Genomic DNA, 22321 nt, shown 5'->3' on the forward strand with positions numbered 1-22321 from the left:
ATGAAGTTTCTTTTTCTTCCATACTATTCAAACGCCAAATAGCTTAACAAACGGGAACTGTCACGAAGTTTTATTAATTCAACTAATATTCTGCGAATAATGAAGCTTAATTTTGAGTGTAAGAATGAACCACAAGTATTTGCGAAATCCCTAATCTCTGTTGTTTTGCACATACGAGCATATGGATGTCTGAAAAGCACATTATTATATGTCAACAACCTGTCTTTCAGGTTAGCGTGCTAGGCTTAGTGAGGATGTTGTTCAAACTGTTTCCCCCGTCAATTTTTCAATTTCTAAAAGGTGCCAACTTATCACAAGGATCCCAGCGCAACCAAGCATTTATGACTATCACGGTGTTCAGCATGAAGTCATAGTTAATTCTCAAATGATGAGACTGACAATCTTGGAATGGAGTTGACCCCAGATGAGCTTGTTTCTAACAAAAGTGTGCAGTGTACTCTTCTTGGTCGTTTTTTCTATTGAAACATTAGAACAGACCCTAAAACTATTAATCATTACACAGGTTTTTCAAATTTTGATCATTTTCCATTTTTTTTTTTACTGTCTTGGTCCAGCAGCTTCAGACCTAATAAATAAACCAACCATTATTTCTCCCTTGGGTTAGCTCTTCTTAACAGTCATTAAACTGCGACAAGTCAAAATAAATTATGAACTTAGTCTCATGTTTGAAATTAGTGAAACAACAGTTTTTAAAATAATTATCATGTGGATAAATTTTATGTACTATCAGCTCAATGAACTTGACATAATAAATTGGCCTTCCCGTGAAATTATCGACAAGAATATGCCTAAAGATTTTCAGAAGCTTCCAAATACGACAGCAATTTTGGATGCAACCGGGATTCCGATTCAAAAACAATCAGATGTACACGCTCAATCAATACCTTGGTCAAATTACAAACATCTTTTCACACTGAAAACAATGCTCGGTTGTACACCTAGAGGTGCAGTCTCATTTATTAGTGAGTATTTTGGTGGTTTAGCATCAGATCGACATATAATAGAGTGTTCCATAATCAAACCAGATTCAAATATGTTTCTGCCAAAGGATAGTATAATGGTAGACCGTGGAATTTGGTGCAAGATTTATTTGCACCCATGGATGTATATGTTAATACTCCTACAATGCTGAAAGGTAAATTGCAACTTAAGCCAAGAGATATTGTTTGAGACAGGAGAATTGCATCCAAAAAATTTCACGTAAAAAGAGTAATTGTACTCCAAGACTTATAAAATTAAAAGTCATCCGCTACCATCCAGTAAATGTGTTTTTGGTTCAAGAATAGTATTTGTCTGCTTTTCATTGTCAAACTTCAGAAAACCTATTTTAGACGGGTTTGCTTAAAGTTATTAAACTGTTGTTGTTTTTGCTTTGTTTGTAGTACGATAAATTATCAGTCATTTGTTCATAACAGTCATTTTACAATGAATATTTATTCACAATGTTTATACCATTTTTTGTCATTAAACTGTTGGCTACTGAGGATTAAAGAAAAGTATGCTGTTTAACCATGATAACGATAACAAGAGTCTGTTTCAATTATTGGTATTATTAAGATAAAGACATTAATAATTACAAATGCCAAAAAATAAATTTCAAATTTGTACAGATCAAGAGATGATAAATTTTGATTGAACAACATCTTCGTTTCTTCTCTCACATTTCTAATAATACATTATAAATATACATAATAGGTAAGGTCAGCATTTAACTTGAGGTTGATATTGAATTTGTTAAAAACTGAATCCCACCATATGGCATATTTGATAAAGAGTGTTAAAATTTCAAGGAGCTGCTGTTGATATTTTCTAAAAAAAATGTGACACAGATTTATTACCGATAGACAGACACATAAGGGTCAAAAGTATATCTCCCCCTTTCGGAGCGGGGGTATAATTGTATATTATATTCATACAGAACAGAAGTATGACTGATTGACTCATTTCACAAAAAGAGAATAACTTTAAAGTAACTTCAAATGAAGATGCAAATACCAAGCAGTTGCATCAAAAATGTTCATCCCATCTTATTTCTGCTATATTTAGTGCACCAAAAAGCTTCAACAATGAAGCTAAAAGCTTACATGTGCATAAAAAACTAATAGCATATTTGTCTATTACAAACAAGAAGCAACATATGGTCTAAAATGTTTCTTGTAGAACATTTTTAATTTTGGCAATAAACTAAACCGACAATATTCATCATCATATTCAAGTTTCAAGATCAAACTGTTACAAAATGTGTATACAATGAAGTAGCAGAGTTTTGTATCTGATATATACAGTAGTCTTGGATTTGGTCATGGTATTTATGACTTGATTTCAACGTAATTTTACCATTTTATTCAACAATAATTGGGAAATTTCATACCAGAAAAAATCTCAATATCTCTACCACCATCTCTACCATGGCTTCATTATTTACTAAACCATCTGGTGTAGCACCAAGGAAAGGGTATTTGACAGACACAAATAACCCACACTTTTTGACTTCGAAATGAGTCAGTTCTTCAAACATGGAATATGCTCTACTCTCATGATGCCTATCATGAATGATGGGATAGGTAATGATTGATATGGGTTGGTTATGCTAAATACAATTGTTAGTGTCTCTGCGGCAAGTCATTTTTACAATGTCACCGAAACGTCGTGAGGCAGCAATTCGCTATTTTCTTTTATCGAACCAGGTTTTTCTCTTGGCTTTCATCCTTGTAGATTAATTCTCCTATGTCCTTGGCATCTTTTGAAGAGACCTTAAAAAGAGGACAATAAAATGAAAGATTAATAATTTTTACTTGCATTTTTGTTTAATCAACATACAGTTTTTTAATACAATGAACCTGTATATGATATTCTTATCTTTGCTGCTATATTTGATTTGAATGCTGGTTTGACTTAAAATTTTCAACATGTAACAGATACACTTTTTGCCTCTGCTGGGATTTGAACCCGGGTTCTCTACCATGCCAGTCCAGCATTCTACTGATCGAGCTAAAGGGTTAACCCACTATCCAGAGCTCGTAGGAATGACATATACCTGACTCTTCCACAAACATATTACCGGTAATTAAACATTCCCAGAAATGCATTTAGATTGCATATAGTTCTGTTCATTAGTTTACTTACATTTGTGATTGCTTTGTCAACAAAGTGCCCTATTAAAGGAAGTTGAAGGTAATCAAGGTCTCTATTTGCAACCTAAAATGTATTAACCATGCAGCTATGGATGTAACTTGAGTATCCTGAAGAGTGTTTCAAGTACTTATCTTTCCTTGGATCCTCCATCATTTCATCAGTGTGTTTTCTATTCCAAGGGCTTCTCTCTGCTGCTAGTGGTTTACCTATTAAGTACTACACTTTTTTTATACATGACATCATAATGCATATCCACGAGATGATGATTTTATGTGAAAATTTTAAGTTTTCAAAATTGAAAATTTTCCCTTCTCTACAAAGCTCTCCGCCATAACCAGCAACATGCTTACATGTTCTATGAGGTCTATTGCCTGCAGGGCATTCACAATGGGAAATCAGGGGATATCCTGTTCTTATGTCAATTACAATTTAAAAATTTTAGGATAACAAATGAAATATGAAAAAAAAAAAGGTTTAAAAAGTAAGGTCATTTCTAAAAATAAATGTATGTATGGCCATTATGTATCGAAATTCAATCAATAATTTTACAAAATCATGACAGAACATATATGATAGCTACATTTGCCAAGCTAAATCCAGTATGACATTGAGCTAGTTTACTATCTGATATCATGTAGTCAATTTTGTTAATTTTACATGTACTACTAAAGCCAACCCAAAATATTTATTAGTAATTCAGAAAATTTTGCACGGTATTATAAGCAATTTCATCAACTTGTTATTGTATCATGTCTGATTAAATTACACCAGGATTTAATTTTTATATGAAATAAAACCTTTTGTGTCATTGCTGCACTCGCTGTATCAGATAAATAAATATGTGTGTATCATCTAATCTCTCTGTAATTAGGAGGTCGTTTCCCATTTCAAATGCTTTAAGGTCCGATGTAATCTGTTTGTCTTCTACAAAATGAAAATCAGAATTGGTAAATTTTCATAGAGAATGTTCTTTTTTAAATTTAAAAGTTGATCAAATGTTTGTTGTAAATGTCTGTACATGTACATATAGAAATATGAAAACATCAAAATATATTAAATTCTAGTTTAAAATATCACTTCAAATAGAAACGTTTCAGCTAAATCTTAATTAAAACTAGCGTTTACATATTTACCTGTCATTCTAGACAGAAAGTATTGTTCAATCTGGAGATATGTTAACTGTGGCATTGGCTTGTGTTCTGGTGCGAGTTGCTGGAAGCCAGTTATAGGCCAAAATACATCTAATGGCTCTGGAATTATGATTGGATCTTCTCTGAAATTTTTAAATCCGTCATGTGATTCAAGCCTGAAATTTCTGGAGAGTAATACAATCCGTAGATCTTGATACACTCGTGTTAACATGTACTTGTACAATGACAACATAAAGTCCGAAAGATCTGAGGTTTGCTTGGCCTATTAAACCAATTTTAATTAATGTTACTTGACAGATTCTCCTGGCAAGTAAAAATTCAAATTCAGTTAAAAAACAACGAATATTTAGATATTTGGACTATTAGAGTCTAGGCTAAAGTTACATTAGTCATTTTAGTTGAGACCATGATATTGGCCGAATATTGGTATACCGTATGTCGTATGTTAAGATTTTTTGGTCGATTACATAATTTTCAGGTTATTCTACAAAAAGCATTGAAACATTTGATATATATAATAGAATTCCGAAATATTTGAATGTTTCATTAATTTTAAACCTAAATATATCAATAATGGATATTATATCATCAACGAAAACAATTGAACATATACAAGTCAAAATAAAAAATGTGCGTAAAAAAGCCGAACCAAATAAATTCTGAACAATAATTGGATATTGCATAATTGTTCTTAAGTGTAGATTTATAAGAAGCCAATCCTGAGATAAGAGCACATTTAGTAACAGAACAATTAGGACGGAGTTTTCATAGCGTGAGACTTGCCAGTTTCTATGGTATTCGTAATTGTAATATCTGATCCGTTGGGATGGATCTGCTCACATTTAGCAGGTTTAGCAAACAAAGAGACTCGTGGTTTTTGCTGCTTCGTTTTAAGAGAGAATGTTACAGTAACAGCTCAGCAAACAAAACAGAAATTTAAGCATTTATCTCAGGTTATTGCATATTTTAATGGATTTTGTGTAATTTAATCCCAGGTCTCTCTTTTATTTTTTTTTGTACAGGGAATGTTAGGGCGTACAACCATGTTGTTGAATTTTCTACTGACTCTGGGGAGTTCTGCCCTGGGGCCATAAAAGTTGGACGAGCTCACTTTCGATCTCAGTCTCACTTTTCCACTATATCTTCCTAAAAGTGAGACTTAGATCAAAAGTGAGCTCGTCTTACTTGTATGGCCCCCAGGCCTGTTCATGGTTTGAGTGTTGTGCAATTGACTATGAAGAAAAGGAACAAGAAAAAAAAATTAATGAGTTGGAATGGATACAAACATTGAATTTTTGGGGAACTAAGTTTAAAAGTGCGGATATAGATTTACCTTGTGAAACTATGCTTGCCATAACACACCATCGGCCATTTTTTCTTTCTAAGGATGTTTATCATGGTTTGTGTATTCTAAATTTAAAATAAAAATAAAATCATATACATGTATTGTTGTAATATTTTGTTGCAATTCATGTTTGCACTTTTTTTTGGCCAAACGTTACGCCAACGTCGAACTAATATTGGGTCAACGTTGAACTCACATTAGGCCAACGTTGGACCGATGAACAAAATTGACAACGTTGGTTCATTGTAACCGATGACATTGGTCAAATATTGGCCCAACATACGCGGGGATTTGGGAACAATAATGTGCCGCAGGCATGTCTACTTCTCAGCCATGGCTCTCTGAAATCAACAACATTTGTCTGACATTTGAGCTAAAAATACGTAGGTAATCAATGTGTGCATATTTTGCCTGAAACCAGCTTCATTTTTTTTAACGCAAGAAATGGATAGTTACGTCCTACATGTTAAATGATTCAAAAACTGCCAAATCTTGTGTTGTAAAACGACAACAACGGCAATTAAATGTACATTTTATAAACGATCTCACGTTTCCGTGAATAAAAACTATGTCTTCATTCCTATATCAGATACCTACCCTCTCGATCAGATCAATCTTCATTCCCCTACATGCTGCCCCTCTTTGAGCAAGCTCGAAATTAAAACGTTGCACCGCCCACTGTTTAAATTGCCCGCCATTTTAATTTTTTTCTATTTCCTTAAGTGCACGCACGCTACCTAGCGAGTAATGACGTCGGCAAAAGCTATTGCTTCTACGTCTACAATAAAAAATTACAGATATTCAAATCTAAGACATCATATTAGAAATTAAGCAAATTAGATAAAAATGCATACTTAAATTTTTGTATTCTGAAATGGTTTCATTTTATAATCATCGAAAAAATCCATTACGGATCGGCGACCCAAGCGATGTCAGATTAAAAAGGCTGGGTGGTCTACAAATTAACCATTAACCATTAGATATGATTTGTTAGGTTAAAAAATCATATATTTTAGATTTGAAATTTGAATTTGTTGATTTATTTTTACAAAAAACTTTTCATTTTAGGAGATCTATATTGTATAAAAACGGCCACGATCATCAAGTCCTCTTACAATAAAATTAAGGCATATTTACATTGTACATGAACGTCTTAATAGTGAATAATGTTAACTTACCGTAAAGATATACAAACAAAACCCAGTAGCAGTATTGCTACTGTTGCCAAAACTCCAACTACTATTCCAACAAATCGCTGGATTATGTATTATGGTAAATGTCGAATTAATCTGGTAAAAATACAAGAACCAGCAAATTTCAAGCAAAGATAATGAACTGAGATAAAGCCTGAAATAGTAACGATGTGGAAACTGCATTTCACATAAAATTAATATATTTAATCTTAATTTTTATTCAAATTGTTTTACTTTTATTGAATAATTTAATTTATTCAATTATATTTTAAAAAGTTAATGAAAATAAGAAAACTTCAATTTTTTTAAAGTATTAATTATATAAACCTCGTTACTTTGCATGCTGATTATTAGTACTTATTGCCGATAAATACCTATAATTAACTGATGAATATTGATAAAAATTAAAAGGGCATAGTGAAGCTTATAAAAGACGATATCTTATCATCTATTTGTCATGCAAAATTAAAATGCAAGAATGATAGAACACTTGACTACCAGTGATAATATTTTTTACTATATTTATTTAAATAGATGAAGATTATAATGAAGTAATTCTTAAAAGCTTGTTTGCTGAAGAGGACTTTTTGCAAAATTCATGCTCACATATCCGAGTATGTTAATTCACAATAGTTGTGATTTATTAAAGTCAATTAAAACGTATTCATGCAAAACTGTTTATTAGCATTAAAAAATATACTAAAAAAAATAATGCAAAAACTTGTTATACATGCTTTACAAAGAACGAATAATAACATCTTGCTTTTTGCGCCAAATTTGATTTGATTATAGAGGGAAATACATAAGCATATAAACCTCGTTTAAGTTGTATACGTTTAGACTAGTAGGTTCTTGCATATACATTTAATGTGTCAGTACTATCTCAAACATTGTTAGCTAAATGGCAACAAATCTTGATCAAGCTCACTTTTCATCTCCTTCTCACTACAATGAAACGCATTGAAGTGGTAAAAATTTTCGTTTGAATGGAATGTTCTTAACTTTGTATCGAATGTCAATTGCTACGAAAGTCACGCCCATTTCTTTTGAAACGAGGAAAATAGTATTCGTAACAATGTAAACACAAATAAATTTGTTATTAAAAATATTCTTGACTCTTTATTTTGAACAATATCACTGTTTCTGAACATATAGTTAGAAAGAAAAAAGTGTGTTTATATGTGTTTTTGTGTATAATGCACGTGTGTGAAATTCCTGCTTATGCTGTTTAGAAGAGTGGCGGTTCCGAAATAATTGTGACGAATACTGTTTTCCTCGTTTCAAAAGATATGGGCGTGTCTTATGTAACAGTTGACGTTCGATACAAAATTTAGAACATTCCATTCGAACGAGAAATTTTACCACTTCAATGCGCTCCATTGTAATACAAGAAATTAAACCAGATATGAGTTTGAAATACATATTGAATAAACAATCCTCGATTTAAATATGTTCAAAGAACCGCTCACCTCGATAAGTACGATGTGTAAACTTTGTATTGATTAACTGCTTCTTTGTTTTTGTTTTGTTATTTTCTTTTTTTTTTCTTCTTTTTTCTGGCTTCTATAAATATAATTACATCTGATATACATGTACATGTAAGTGAACAGATCAAAGACATGAGTATATAAAGACATATGTTAAACTAATAGTATTAAAATTTCCTACAAAACTTTTTTGTATGTACTACCGATTTCATTGTTTTGTAATATAAATATAAAACCGATACACATTTGCATGCGATAGTTGTATATAAAAATAAATACAAGTTACTTGTTAAAATCCCACTTTCTTCTCTAGTCATACTTACCTTGATTTAAAAAATACCACGGAAAACAGCTTATTGTTCAAATATTTGTTGATGCAGAACCTTCCTTGTCGAATTATACCCGGTATTACCTGATACAGTATCTTCGACACCTTCAGTCTAATGTCTATAGCCGCTAGGTTACGGAGACGCGAAAGTAGATCGAACACGTAATAAGACAAGGTTTTCGGAAATATCGTCAGTCTTCCGTTTATGTTTAATATTGTTGAATAAAAAAAAACTTTATTATAGTTTAAATGTTTTTGCATTTAGAGTATGATTGACAAAACTTATCACATTTATTCATCGATTGTTATTATTTTTACTATCTAACACGATATACTGATTTTATCAAAATACGGCATTTTAAAAAACCATGGTCCGCACATTATCACCATTGTTGCATACACGTCAAGATAAGTAAGTTGTTTAATATGACAAAACTAGAAGTTGTGATTTCATGCTGACCTATCCAAATATCCTGAACATTTTACAGCATTTTGTGCATTTTTCGGAAATATGCATTCCCACGACGTTCCATCGCAATTTATTTAGTATATTCATTTGGAGAATCACAAGTACTTACACATTGGTGATAGCATGTAAAACAAGAAAGTATTAATATTTACCAAATATTTGTCATGGCATCTTTGAAATTTCACTGTATCCGAGTGCCAAAATAAGACACAAGTGAACCAATTTCTTTAACCCATAGAAGTAAGACAAATCTAAAAACGATATTTTGATTAGATATTCAAAATTTTACCATTTTTTACTATGACGAAGTTTGAAGATTTCGCTAGTTCTATTGCTGGGGTTGTAGTTGGTTCTGAAATGAAAAATATACTAGGGAACTATGACGGCAACAATTTTCATGCAGATAAGTTTAAAGACATTACCATATAACGTTCGTAACTGTGGTATCTCAGCCTTCAGCAAATAAATCCGCTTAAAATCAATACAAATATGTATACATACATAAAAGATTGTATAGAACATGTTTTTAACTTTACATATTGTATCGTATTGAATTTATTATTATCATACTCATTATTCTGCAGTGTTTGAAACACTGTTTTATAATAATGTCTACAAAATTCATCACTTTTACGTATCTATCAAAATGATAAATGAAAAATTAATAACAATTATTCAGAAACTATAAATTTTAATCAGTTACCATTATTGTTTACTATAGATCGAGTGTGATGACTTGCTTTTTAGTGAAATTTGTTCTGAAATACATGTACCATAAATAATATTCATGCAGATATAAAAATATAATAAAGATATATGATACAAAACAGCTTGTTTAGATAATGCTAGAAAGACCTGATTTTTTTCTCACAATTTCAGTGTGTGAATCTTGGCTTTTTGTTAAGAACTTTTGTTGAAAGTCAATATTAATGGGTATACACATATCCATGCATGCATTATATTTTCAAACAATAAATAATAATAATAATATGTGTTTTCCTTTTACATATCGAATCAACGTGCTTGCTTTAGACTGTGTGAAATTATCAACTTGAAATATTTGAAAATTTGAAACATACAAAATGCACACAGAAAGGATTTTGTTAAACATGAAAGCAAAATGACGATGTACAAGTATATAACAGTAAATATGTATATGTGAATTTGAGATTTGAACTTAAGTGGAAAACTGTAGAAAAAAATACACATACCTTGATCTATATTTTCTAAATAAAATGTACAATAATTTCCTTTATTTGTGATCTTGAATAAATGTGTACACAGAAACCCCGTTCACCCAGAAAAAGAAGCAAGTAAGAATGATATAGCTTAATCTTTTTGGGTTCTCACATATAAATGTAGTATGTCAGGATCGGGTTGTATCAACTGTTCATTAATTTTAAAGTGTTATTAAGGCTAATAATCATTAAATTCTAAATAAATCATTTTTATTAATAAACATATTAAAGATCGTTCTATAAAACCGTTATAAAAGGTTTTTAGTTTATGCAGCATTAAAATATCAATGAGTCATTAAAGCGTTCCATTACCCATAATGCTATACTCATCAACTTCCAGAGCGTCTGCTTTGTTTGTAGACAGACGCCGACGTTCAAACAAAGTCCGGTGGAAACAGGGGAAAAATTTTTGATACTAGCAAACTTTGCATACAGAGGAAGTCGCCCACCTGAAGGTATTGTGTTGTATTCCTTTTGTGACCTTAGATTTTGTGCATTTATTTCTTGATCTATATGCAATTTTGTTTGCAAATGATTATTGTGCATTAGCCTGCCTATTTGAAGTTCGTATGATTCTGGCTTAGCAAAAGTGCGTAAAATTTGATAATTTCATCTTGACCGAGTAACAGCGCTGTAAAATGTAGGTCTACACAGATGAGGCCACTACAGCGAAATAAAGGTCTGCAGTTTATAAAGCGGTTGTAGGGATATCGCAATAAGAGAGATTTGTGGCGGAAAATGCCTTTTACGAGTAGTATTTAGGTAAAAGTCTATAATACCAAACAATTAAGCGCATTAAAGTGGTAAAAAATTTCGTTTGAATGGAATGTTCTAAACTTTGTAGCGAATGTCAATTGTTACATAAGTCACGCCAATTTCTTTTGAAACGAGGAAAATAGTATTCGTCACAATGTTTATATACCATCTTGGACACACCGTTTCCATAATTTTTGGACGGTTTTAACATGCACGCACTTTGAATTTCCATGCGGGAAAATACTAAATTAACAAGAATCTTGGCACATTTTGGCATGTATAACTGGGTTATGTTTGATATTTGAAATGCAAAATAATCTAAGAACAATTTCACTTTGAAGAAAAAATGGGTATTAAAATCGACTTAAAACTGATCCGGTGCGAGTACACATGGAGAGAAAAGGTGTCCAATTTCTTGTTTTATATTTGAACACGAGAAATGTTGACAAAAGCTGCATCCCAATTTATAATTATATGTAATTATGTCTTTAATGTTGTTTATGAAATCATCTTTATAGTATTAAACGGCGTACAGTTCAAAATATTGAATTGTTCATTCCTCGTTTCAAAAGAAATGGGCGTGTCTTATGTAAAAATTGATGTTCGATACTAAGTTTAGAACATTCCATTCAAACGCAAATTTTTACCACTTCAATGCACTTCAATGTATTACATGTTAAATTGTTTCACATTTATATTATTCCAATTTTTTTGTTTACTTTTGGCATTCGATATTTTACAAAAAGATACGATTTTTGGAAGTCTGTATTCCCTTTACCGAAAATTAGTGGTAAAACTAAAAAAAAACTTTAATGTTTGAAAAGGAGTAATGTTTATAGTACTAAACTCATTTATTTTGTTAACCATAATATTTTGTTTCTAATACTTGGACACAAAAGTACCTTTGAAACAAATATACTTCTTATATTCGTCACAGTTTGAGTTTTCAACAAGGATATCATCTATATTATATCGACGGATCACTGAACACGAGCTGCTTCCTTCTGAAATGATGAATGAAAGCATTTTATACCTTGGGTTTTTCTGGTATCTGTTACTGTATGTTTGTTTTGATTGCATTGAAATAAAATGAGATATATTTTGCCTAAATATACATGCACTATTCCAATATACGTCCAGAAATGTAGCTTTGTATTAAGAAAGTTAGGTGGCCAACATATTCACCATCATACCTTTCTTAATTACTCAGATACATGTATAGTTTGGTAAGTTACAAACTATCATTTAGTAATAAAAAAAAATACCTGCAGATCTGTAGCCCTACGGGAAATTCGGATTGACGAACCGTAGACCTACAGTTCCAGTCAAACAAAAAACTATAATTATTGCGCACAAAGAGCTTCGCACGGTTTCAGGCTTATTAAACTAATTTAGGATTTTACTTCAGATATCATTACTCCTAGTACTTGCCTCTGGATATCTTTAGAATACCATCACCAGCCTCGTAAACTAAAACGGTGGCGTCCTGTGAAGAAATCTCTTGGAATTTAATTTATTCCTTCGATGTGAGGGTTGCCCCAACTTGGTGCAATCAAAATTTACCGCAGAAACGGATTTCTAATGTCAAATGACGAAGTTACAACCCTCTAAACTACAAAAGCTACTGTGAGAAATATATGGGGTTTTCCCCGAAGATGGTGGCCAAGGGACATAACTGTTGTAAAGTGTGGATTGGTGTATTATAGTTTAAAATGATCACGACCATCCAGCCCTCTGAATAAGTATTTAATAATGAAGGAAATGAGTGTTAAAGCAAAACAAACAGAAATAATTTAAAGTTTTTATTTAAAAAAATAACCATACTAGTAATTGGGAAAAACCCAGAGAAACACAGTACATGTACTGGTCTTCTCTAATGCATTGATTTTGTTTGACTTCAACAAAATATAGAACATAAATAAGTTCTTGAAATAAAGTTGAACTTACGTTTCACCATTTCGATTTGATAAAACTGTCTTATGCCAATCCAATAACGAGATGAGGGATAAAGTAAGCGTTTGTAGTTTTCATGAAATGGTAAAGAATAAGCTAATGTTCGATTTTGTTTTGCACATTTAGACACAGCCTCCATCCAATTGACTTTGTCCCGGAATTCACTTAAAGTGCCATTTTCTGAAATTTTAAGATATACATTTAATGTAAATTTAAAATAAACCCCCAGAATCTTAAAATAATAGTGTATTTAATTTTTTTCTGGACGCATCAAATGCACATCAGGTGGAACAAATTGTAAAGACACCTAGATGAAAATTATTTCAACATAAACAATTAAATATTTCAGGGTAAGTATTTTTTAACAAGTGTTATACAATCTACATGTATCCTTATAAATTATGACTTTTTGTTAATAAACTTCGAAACGCCTGCGTCTAAGTAACTACTAATAGCTTTGGTATTTCAACACGGGTGATATGATGTCAAAACGCTTGAATTTTACATTATAAATACCTTAAAAAATAAATTAAAGCAATATGAGCTGTATTTTTTAAAATTTTATTTTGCTACAAAAACCTGCTAGTATGATAAGTCTGCATATAACTTAAACTTTTATGATAACTAAGATTTGAAAAAATCATTAATTTTTGTCAAAGGAAATATTTCCCTTCTAAGGAATATATAGAAAATTAATTTTTGTATAGGGCGACAATAATTCAATTTTGCTCCAAATAAGGCTCCTTAACGGCCTTTTCCACAAAAATATGTCTAACAGAAATTTAAAAACCATGATATTTGTTTTAGTAGAAAAGAACATTTTTGTAAAAATAAAAATTCAACATGAAAAATGCAGCTCATATTGCTTTAAAAACCTACTTTCATTTTCGGTATACCAGCCCGAAATAGCAAAAATGATAGTAAGGTGGACACACTTTGGCGGATCAAAGTCAGTAAAAGTTTAAATCAAATTATACGCTTGCAAAGAATCGATATTGAATGATTACGTTAATAGTCAATTTATTTAGTGAGAACTTATTTAAGGTACACAAAGAAAATAAGTTTTGACAAATTTGAAAATGAGTCAGTTTGTTTCTTGAAAAGCGATTTTAGTTTTGATGAATAGACGCCAATCGCAACTTCTCGGACCTTACCGACAGGCTCCGAAAAACACCTCGAATAAATTACACAGGCGTCCATGACAATCCCCTTTTTTATTAAATTTGATAAAAATACAGCACATATTACGATTTTTGAGATATAAGCTAGACTTCATTAAAGTCAATGATATACCTTAAAATATACCACAAAAGCAACACACGAGGATGTCTAGAAGATACTTATTTTACTGGGAAGCAACTCCGTTTTGTATAACATTCTAACATCCGGTGATGTTAATACATTCGAGTTGTTTCTTCCGAGAGAAAAGGCCCGAGAGGTTGCTATTAGGATAGACGTTTGCAAAGTACGACCTCTGGTGAGAAAATCAGATAGAGCTTTTCAGAACAGGGTAAACACGGACATGGGTTGACGGGCATCGCAGGCTGATACCTTTGATCGGCAATCTATGGTCAATAAAAAATGTATTAATTTGATTCGATTTTAGTTTTGATGGAAAGAACTTTTTTCTGAACGGATGGCGAAAACGCAGTTAGACTAAATAACGTCTTGGCTGAACGCGAAGGGCGAGTTATCTATAGGACATCGATTAGCGTTTTTATATACATTTTAAACACGACAGATTGGTAGTAAACCTTATATACATAAAATGGAAACAATGAACAAGTTGTGTTCTACGTTGATCTATATCGATAACTGATGTGCGCATAAAACAGAGAAGTTGAGTGGGATGGGGGTTGCATTTTTTTTTCTTCAAAACAATATGTTATCTAAAATTCTTATATGGAACAGTGACAAAAATTATTGTGAAATTTGACCTAAAGAACAAACCTTAGATTAACAACGCACTTAATACCAACTCACCCGTTTGAAATTAAATAAAAAAGTTTGCTCTTTTTCCAGTTAGCTGAAGCCAAAAGATTTAAGATCAGGTACATAATGTTCATGTATAGATCATCCATTTCAGTTTATATTTTTCATCCCTGCCTGTTCCTCTAAATATCTAGCCAAACTGTTTTTTATTTCAATTTTAAAGAATATGTCATGAAAGCAATTAAGAAAAAAATTGAACACAGTATATACAAAAACGAACAATAAGCATTGTATCATTCAATGTTTAAAGTGTTTTAATTCCCGCACTTGTACTGCGCTTTAAGAGCTTGGGACCGTTCCTCAGACTCAAAAAACTTACGGCCAGATTGAAGTTTAGTCCGGACTAGACACTAAATTTTAAAAAACAGACAATATGTTAATTTAAATCAACGAAAAGGTTTAATCCTATAGTCAAGACTTTATATTGGCTCTCATCTTAAGTCCACCGATAAGAACGAAGAACTACTTATTGTACAGCGTTTGTATATTCGTTACTATAATTAACAGTCGATAAACCTAGTTTATCATCTGTGACACTTTATTTAACGCCATAAACGATCTATATTTCACATCCGTAAACCATAGTAAACGCGATCATCTTCAGAAGTGTTAAACTATTATTACCACTGAAAACAACCATTACGCCATTACAAAACATAATTTATCTGATAAATATAGTTTCACGATCGTGAAACTATCATTAACAAATCTTAACGATAGTTAACGAATGTAAATTATTGTTTACAGATGTGAATCTCTCTTTGTCAGCAAAATCTATCGATAACGTTAATTGCAGATAAACGAATATCTTTTTATAATGGTTTTAGAGATAACCCGGCATTGTAAGACCTAAGTCACTGTTACTTTTGGGCTACTGATTCTCTTGAGCATTTATGTACATGTTGGATAACAGAACACAAAGTTTCAGATAATAGGTAGGTGATAAAACGAAATTGACATGGTACAGTTTATCAACAAAAGTATTTCCAGAATGCCCTACTTTGAAGTAGAGCATGCATATTCAAGTTAAAAGGACTAAAGTAATTGCTAGCGCTCTTACATAATGTCAATGATCAAATTTTCGAGATATTCTATCTGGAATTAAGGTACGCCAGTTCTTATTAAATATTAATTGTGTAAACATTTCCACAGTATTGAGATCGTCACAATAAAAACATTTTCTCGTACATGCAAATAATTTGTGATGTTAAAGCTGTATTTCTTTTATGGAGAAAAAAGTATCCGGTGCAATTTATTGAAATTATTTGAATCCTATCACATGAATGTTGTTAATACATGTATTTCTATACAAGTAGGTTTGAAACTACCTTTACTTTTATCACAATAATGTGTTAAACATGCAATCGGGCTATGATGTGCCTTCATAATGAGCGTGTAATTATATACTGCATTAAGTGTGTGGTGATCAATCCGTTAGTCCAAACATGAAACATTGAAACAATAAACTGCTCAATAGATACACAACAATTTTCCTTAGGAACAATACTCAATAGTACTAATGCCTTCTCTCTTTATCTGCTTTTATCGGGTAACTTTAAGAAATTTACTTGACCCCCTTTCTATAAAAAAAACACTTTTTTTTTTACATATATGGGATATTAATTTGTGCAGACGGTTTTAAATATGATATGTGGACTAGAGAAGGTGTTCAGTCCACTTCGCTTCCCCTTGGCAGATCTTATTACGAAAACTCGGTGATGCGGTGGCGCTATATAGCAAATAACTAGAGTTGCACCCCTTGCAACTTTACATTTTAATTCAATGAAATAAGAGGTTACATAGCTCTATGGAATAAATGATAACTTGAAAAAATATAGACTTGCGGGCCTCGGATAAGAAATTACGTATAATTTTATACGAATTAAGATGTAACCTACTTGTAGTAAACGTTATTCTAATTGTAATTTATTTACAAAGACACTATTTATAAAGCAAGTGTTTTAAACGTTACGATAGGATCAGCTATTGGCAGCTGCAGCCAATCATAAAACAGAGGTTGTCACTGAGTTTTCGTAATGAAATCTGCCAAGGGTTTATGGGGAACGGAGTGAACCAAAACTCTTTAAGAAGAGCAGAGTGAACCATATAGCTTTGGCTATATTTTGGGAAGATGAACTATTGCAGATCTCGGAACTTGTTCATTTAAAATTCGTAGGTGAGATAATTAATGATAAGTAAAATCTTGTAAAGCTGAATTAAGAAAGGAATTTATTCAACTCTTTTTATCATACTTACCTTGACAAATATACATATTCTGTGATGAACAGTTAAATTTGACGGCCCTTCCAGATATGATAGAGATGCATTCTTCAATTTGAAAACCGCCCAGCGTACCAATACTATCTAAAAAAATAACGAAAAGTTTGTCCCCATATCTGCACTATCAGTCTAGATCTGTAAAGTTGATTTACTTTAACTGGAGTAATGTGTGGCATAAAATTCCAAGCTCGATAAACGTATACTCTAGAGGAGTTTGCATATGAAAAGAGTAAATATTTCCTATCATAAATCAACAGGCAAGAAAGACCTTTTATTCAGCCCAGAAAAAGTTAAAGAGCCAGTCGACTCGTACATTTATTAAAATATTTTAATATCTAAATATTTTAAAAACCCATTGATAGTTTGCAATCTTTTGAAAACTGTGGGTTTTCTAACATTTAGAATGAACAATGCATTGTAAATCTTAAATTGATTACTAATGCTGTCAAGCAAAGACTTAAAGACCAGTTTATGCAGAAACGATCAGCCGATTTTGTAAATTCTTCCAAAGGTAACTTTTGGATATGAAAAGTATTTAAATATTCTATCATCAAACCATCGAAAATTATTTGTTAAATATTGAACGTCAAATCACCGACTTTTTGTAGAAACTTGTAGACAGATAGGCATTCCTCTTAATGACAACCCTTATGCAATAATAATTAAATAGCCAATGAAATGCATTTTGTGTAAAGGAATCATGTATTGTTATACATATTTCTGATAGTTCCCAACTCTCAGAAAATAATGACGAGAATTTAAAATTTGTGAGGGGTGCTTCTCGCGATTTTACGCGGATACAAATTCCTCGTGTTTAATTAGGAACTTACAGATTTTAAAAAACACAAATACTTTGAACCTAGATTTTGTGAAAGACTTTTTAACATAGAAAATTAATGTCTTCTTTAAAAATCAAAACAGCCTGTTTATTATAGAAATGCTTGTATATATGTTTTTGGTCATCGAGAAATGAATCTAACAAGTGAAAAGCTGTCAATGTGACAGCAAACCAGGTTTTCTTTTATGTGAACTGTATCCATAATCCATGTCAACCCGTATCCAGTGAAATGGAGTACCCTATATGCAATATTTTGCCAAAAAATTACTAAGTTCAAAAACTGGTATTTTTTCATAAATTATCAGTATTCAAAATCCTAGAAATATGCACACCTCTGATAAATGTACAATTGATCTGCAAAAGAACAACATTCTATCTTGGGAACTGTAGGAGGAGTTATCTGTACAATGAGGGTACCCTATATGCAATATTTTGCCAAAAAATGATGAAGTTCAAAAGCTGTTATTTTTTTCATAGATTATCAGAAATCAAAATCCTAGCAATATGCACACCTCTAATATATGTACAGTTGATCTGCAAACGAACAATTTCCTAGCTTGAAAACTGTAGGAGTAGTTATCCGTACAATGAGGGTACCCTTTTTGCATCCGCCCGCCCGCCATTTTCACCATTTTAATAACCGGATTTTTCCGTTGGAAAACCCGGTTAAAACAGAAGGCTTTCATAAACAAGACGCCCATGGGCCACATCGCTCACCTGAGGAACAATAGGGAACAATAGGTGAGATAAAAACAGCTTAATGGAATCATAAAATAAAATATCTGGACAATGTTGTATAATACATGACGATCCTGTATAAATAAAAATCCATTTTCCTCTTGGATATTCTTAGCACATGTACCATTAGTCCCTTTTTTAAAAGGATAATTTTATAGTCATGACACATGTTAAGCATTTCAGTTCTGAAAAAGATCATAGACAATTGTTTATGTATATGGAATATAAACTTACATCAAACTCTGAACCCATCGTGACGCCCAAGAATTGTCAAGGGGCCAAAGTCTACACAATTTACAAGAATCACCCGGCTGATAAGTTTATGAGAAGAAGATCTACACTACCTGAGCATCCTTCTACAAAAGTTTCAATTTTCCTTGCTAGTTAGTTTCTGAGAAGAAGATTTTTAAAGATTTTCTCAATATATTCCTATGTAAAAATTTGACCCTCCCCCCCCCCCTGATTGTGGCACCACCCTTCCCCCAGGGGTCCTGATTTTAACACTTTTGAATCTATACTACCTGAGCAGGCTTCCACACAGGTTTCAGCTTTCCTGGCGGATAGGTTTCTGACAAGGTTTTTAAAGATTTACTATCTATATTCCTATGTAAAAACTCAACCCCCCATTGTGGCCCACCATACCCCCGGGGGTCATGATTTTCACAACTTTGAATATACACTACGTTAGGATGCTTCCACACAAGTTACAGCTTTCCTGGCCAAATGGTTCTTAAGAAGAAGTTTATTAAAAATTCTCCAAAATTTTCAATAATTCCTAATTAACTCCCCTTGAATCCCCTTTGCCTAAGGGTGCTTTGTGCCAAGTTTGGTTTAAATTGGCCGAATAGTTCTTGAGAAGATGTCGAAAATGTGAAAAGTTTATGAACAGACAGACGGACGGACAAATAGATGACAGACTAAATGTAATTAGATAAGCTAACTTGAGATTTCAGCTCAGGTGAGCTTAAACGTTTGCGATGCTGTATTAAGATTCATTTCTCGATTACAAAACAAATATACTGTCAATGCCCTGCACCGTCATTGCTCGCTGACGCTAAGCTGAAAAATGTTTTACTGATTGCGATTTTTAGGTTATCTGTTCATTTTCTGGCATAACTATTGATAGATCCTTCTTTTCTATGCCCACTCATGAACATAATATGATCGAGTTCTACCCTGCCTCGCAAAGTGCCTCTGATGCAGTATGCCGTGTACCTTTGTTTACATTTTGCAATACTAGATATGTCACAAATATATTTTTAAAACTGGTATTTTTCCCCTTTTTCCCCCTGAATATATATATATATATATATATATATATATATATATATATATATATATATATATATATATATATATATATATATATATATAAAGCCTTTGTACAGCAAAAATAAATAAATAAAACAGAATGCGACCGTCCAAACTAAAAAAAAATTGTTTACTGCTTTTAGCCATGTCGGCTCTTTAGACAGTTATACCTGCCTGTTATACCTGTATAGCTGTCTGAAGAGCCGACATGGCTTAAAGCGCTTACAGTATAAACAATTTATTTTATTTGAACTGTCGCATTCTGTTTTATTTATTAAAGTTTATAACAATTATTTTTAGAAGTTTTTTTATTGAACTAATAAGCCTTTAGCTGCAAGTATGTAGCCCCCGGTCTGAATAATAAATTTGACAATCTAGTTAAAACTCAGTTTGTACCAAGGCATAGTTTTGATAGATAAAAACGGTTACGACTTGAACTTAATTATTATATAATTTATTATACTTTTTAATGTCTTAATGCCAATTAATTAAACTAAATTTATTTTACTAAAACTGTCAACGTGACAGCTCATTTAAGATTTTTTTCAATGTTTCGACCAAGTTAACACGATTTAAAAAAAAATGATGTGCGAATGAATAGACACCAACATCTGTTGTTTTGTTATGGAGACACTTTACGCACTTTGGAAAAATCATAAATCATGAAATCATGACTTCGATTTTCGTTAGCTAATTCTATAATGATATGATAATTGGTAAACACACATTCAAATTGATTACGAGAAGGTCCTCTTTATCACATCCAAAAATGTTCACCGAACATATCAAAGTAAATGTTACAGAACTGAAAAAGGATGTTTAGTTGTTAAGAAAGTTAAATTTAATATTGGAAAGGTGGCCAAACCATATTGTCTTCTGTGGTATGATGAAAAATATGGATTTACTCATGGGGTGCTTAAACATAAACCCCTCTCGAATTCAAATTAACAAAAAATAAATCACTTCATTATAAAAACAAGAGAGTTACACTGTGTACTAAACAATGAAACACTATAATCGCCCAAGAATAATCATAAGGGTATGTATTTTCTTGCAATGATATTCTAAATAATAATACAGTAAAACTCGGATATAGCGAAGACCTAGGGACCAAAGGATTTACTTCGTTATATCCTTAATTCGTTATATCCGTATAACAAATTCGTAATAATAATTATAGCGAATTCACTATATACATGTTTTCTTTCACAAGACTACAATTTTTACTAATTGAGGCTTAGAATAAAAATATATTACTTTGATACATATAATGATCGGACTATGGGTCGAAAAATTTATATGAAATTAAATTTATTCAAACAATCATGTTTAATATGTTATATAGTAGTGGAAACTTTATTTAACTGAGAGAAAAACGTTACGAAAGTGTTAAATTTCATTATTATTAACTTCTACGGGACTCAAAATCAGTTCGCTATATCCATAAATTCGTTATACTAGTATCCGAATTCGTTATAGCCGTAAAATTTGCAAAGGTTTGTTAAGAATTTTACCTGGGACTCCAAAAAAACTTTGCTATATCCGAGAGTTCGCTATATCCGTGTTCGTACTTAACTTTTCGTACTTTACTGTAATGTGTTTGATATACTTAATAACATATATCCTTGTCACCATGTTTGTTTATAAGCACTACGTATTATATTTTAAGCCATTTGTAATACACGTTATACATTGATCTCTATACGAATTGTTTTCATTTCTGGCATAGCCAAATATTTTTTAGCTAATTTGCGGCATTCATACATTTACCTTGTTAAAAAAGTAATAAAAGATTTTCAAATACAATCAAAGAATGGTTGCTAACCGATGCAGTTCGTGTCGTAATATAAATGTTCTTAATGTGTTAATTCGTGATCTACATGTACATGAGCTTATTTGCTGAAATTTTCTTGGGTTTTCTGATTGATATATATGTATACCGTTTGGATAAACAATGTTGATATGACTATTTATTGATTTTAAAAGTTCTTTCACCAAACCCTACACAATTTTGTGCTAAAAAAAGTGCTTTAGTATCGACAATATCAACGTTTATTATAATTGTTTTGATAGTGCATTGACATGG

At 31.8% G+C, this 22321-nt stretch overlaps 1 protein-coding gene across 12 annotated transcripts in view; it reads right to left on the reverse strand.

The window, feature by feature from the left end:
* Positions 1-1555: 1555 nt before the first annotated feature.
* The window catches only part of LOC105339494 (uncharacterized), a 63763-nt gene continuing 42997 nt past the window's right edge, over positions 1556-22321 (reverse strand). For 2 of the 12 annotated variants that reach the window (XR_010714384.1, XR_010714378.1), the window contains exon 8: positions 8560-10392. Coding sequence is in view for 7 of the 12 variants with exons in the window: in XM_066086069.1 (XP_065942141.1) it covers positions 10144-10355; positions 12026-12127; positions 13071-13256; positions 17325-17432 (608 nt within the window). In the remaining 5 variants the exon portion in view is untranslated. Of the gene's footprint in view, positions 2775-3147; positions 3363-3953; positions 4081-4289; positions 4430-5640; positions 5718-5848; positions 7667-8314; positions 10393-12025; positions 12128-12388; positions 12524-13070; positions 13257-17324; positions 17433-22321 lie in introns of those variants that run through there. The other 10 variants (XR_010714385.1, XR_010714386.1, XR_010714387.1 and 7 more) reach the window with 10 other exon arrangements.

This window comes from Magallana gigas, chromosome 5, assembly GCF_963853765.1.
Source record: "Magallana gigas chromosome 5, xbMagGiga1.1, whole genome shotgun sequence".
Classification (NCBI taxonomy): domain Eukaryota; kingdom Metazoa; phylum Mollusca; class Bivalvia; order Ostreida; family Ostreidae; genus Magallana; species Magallana gigas.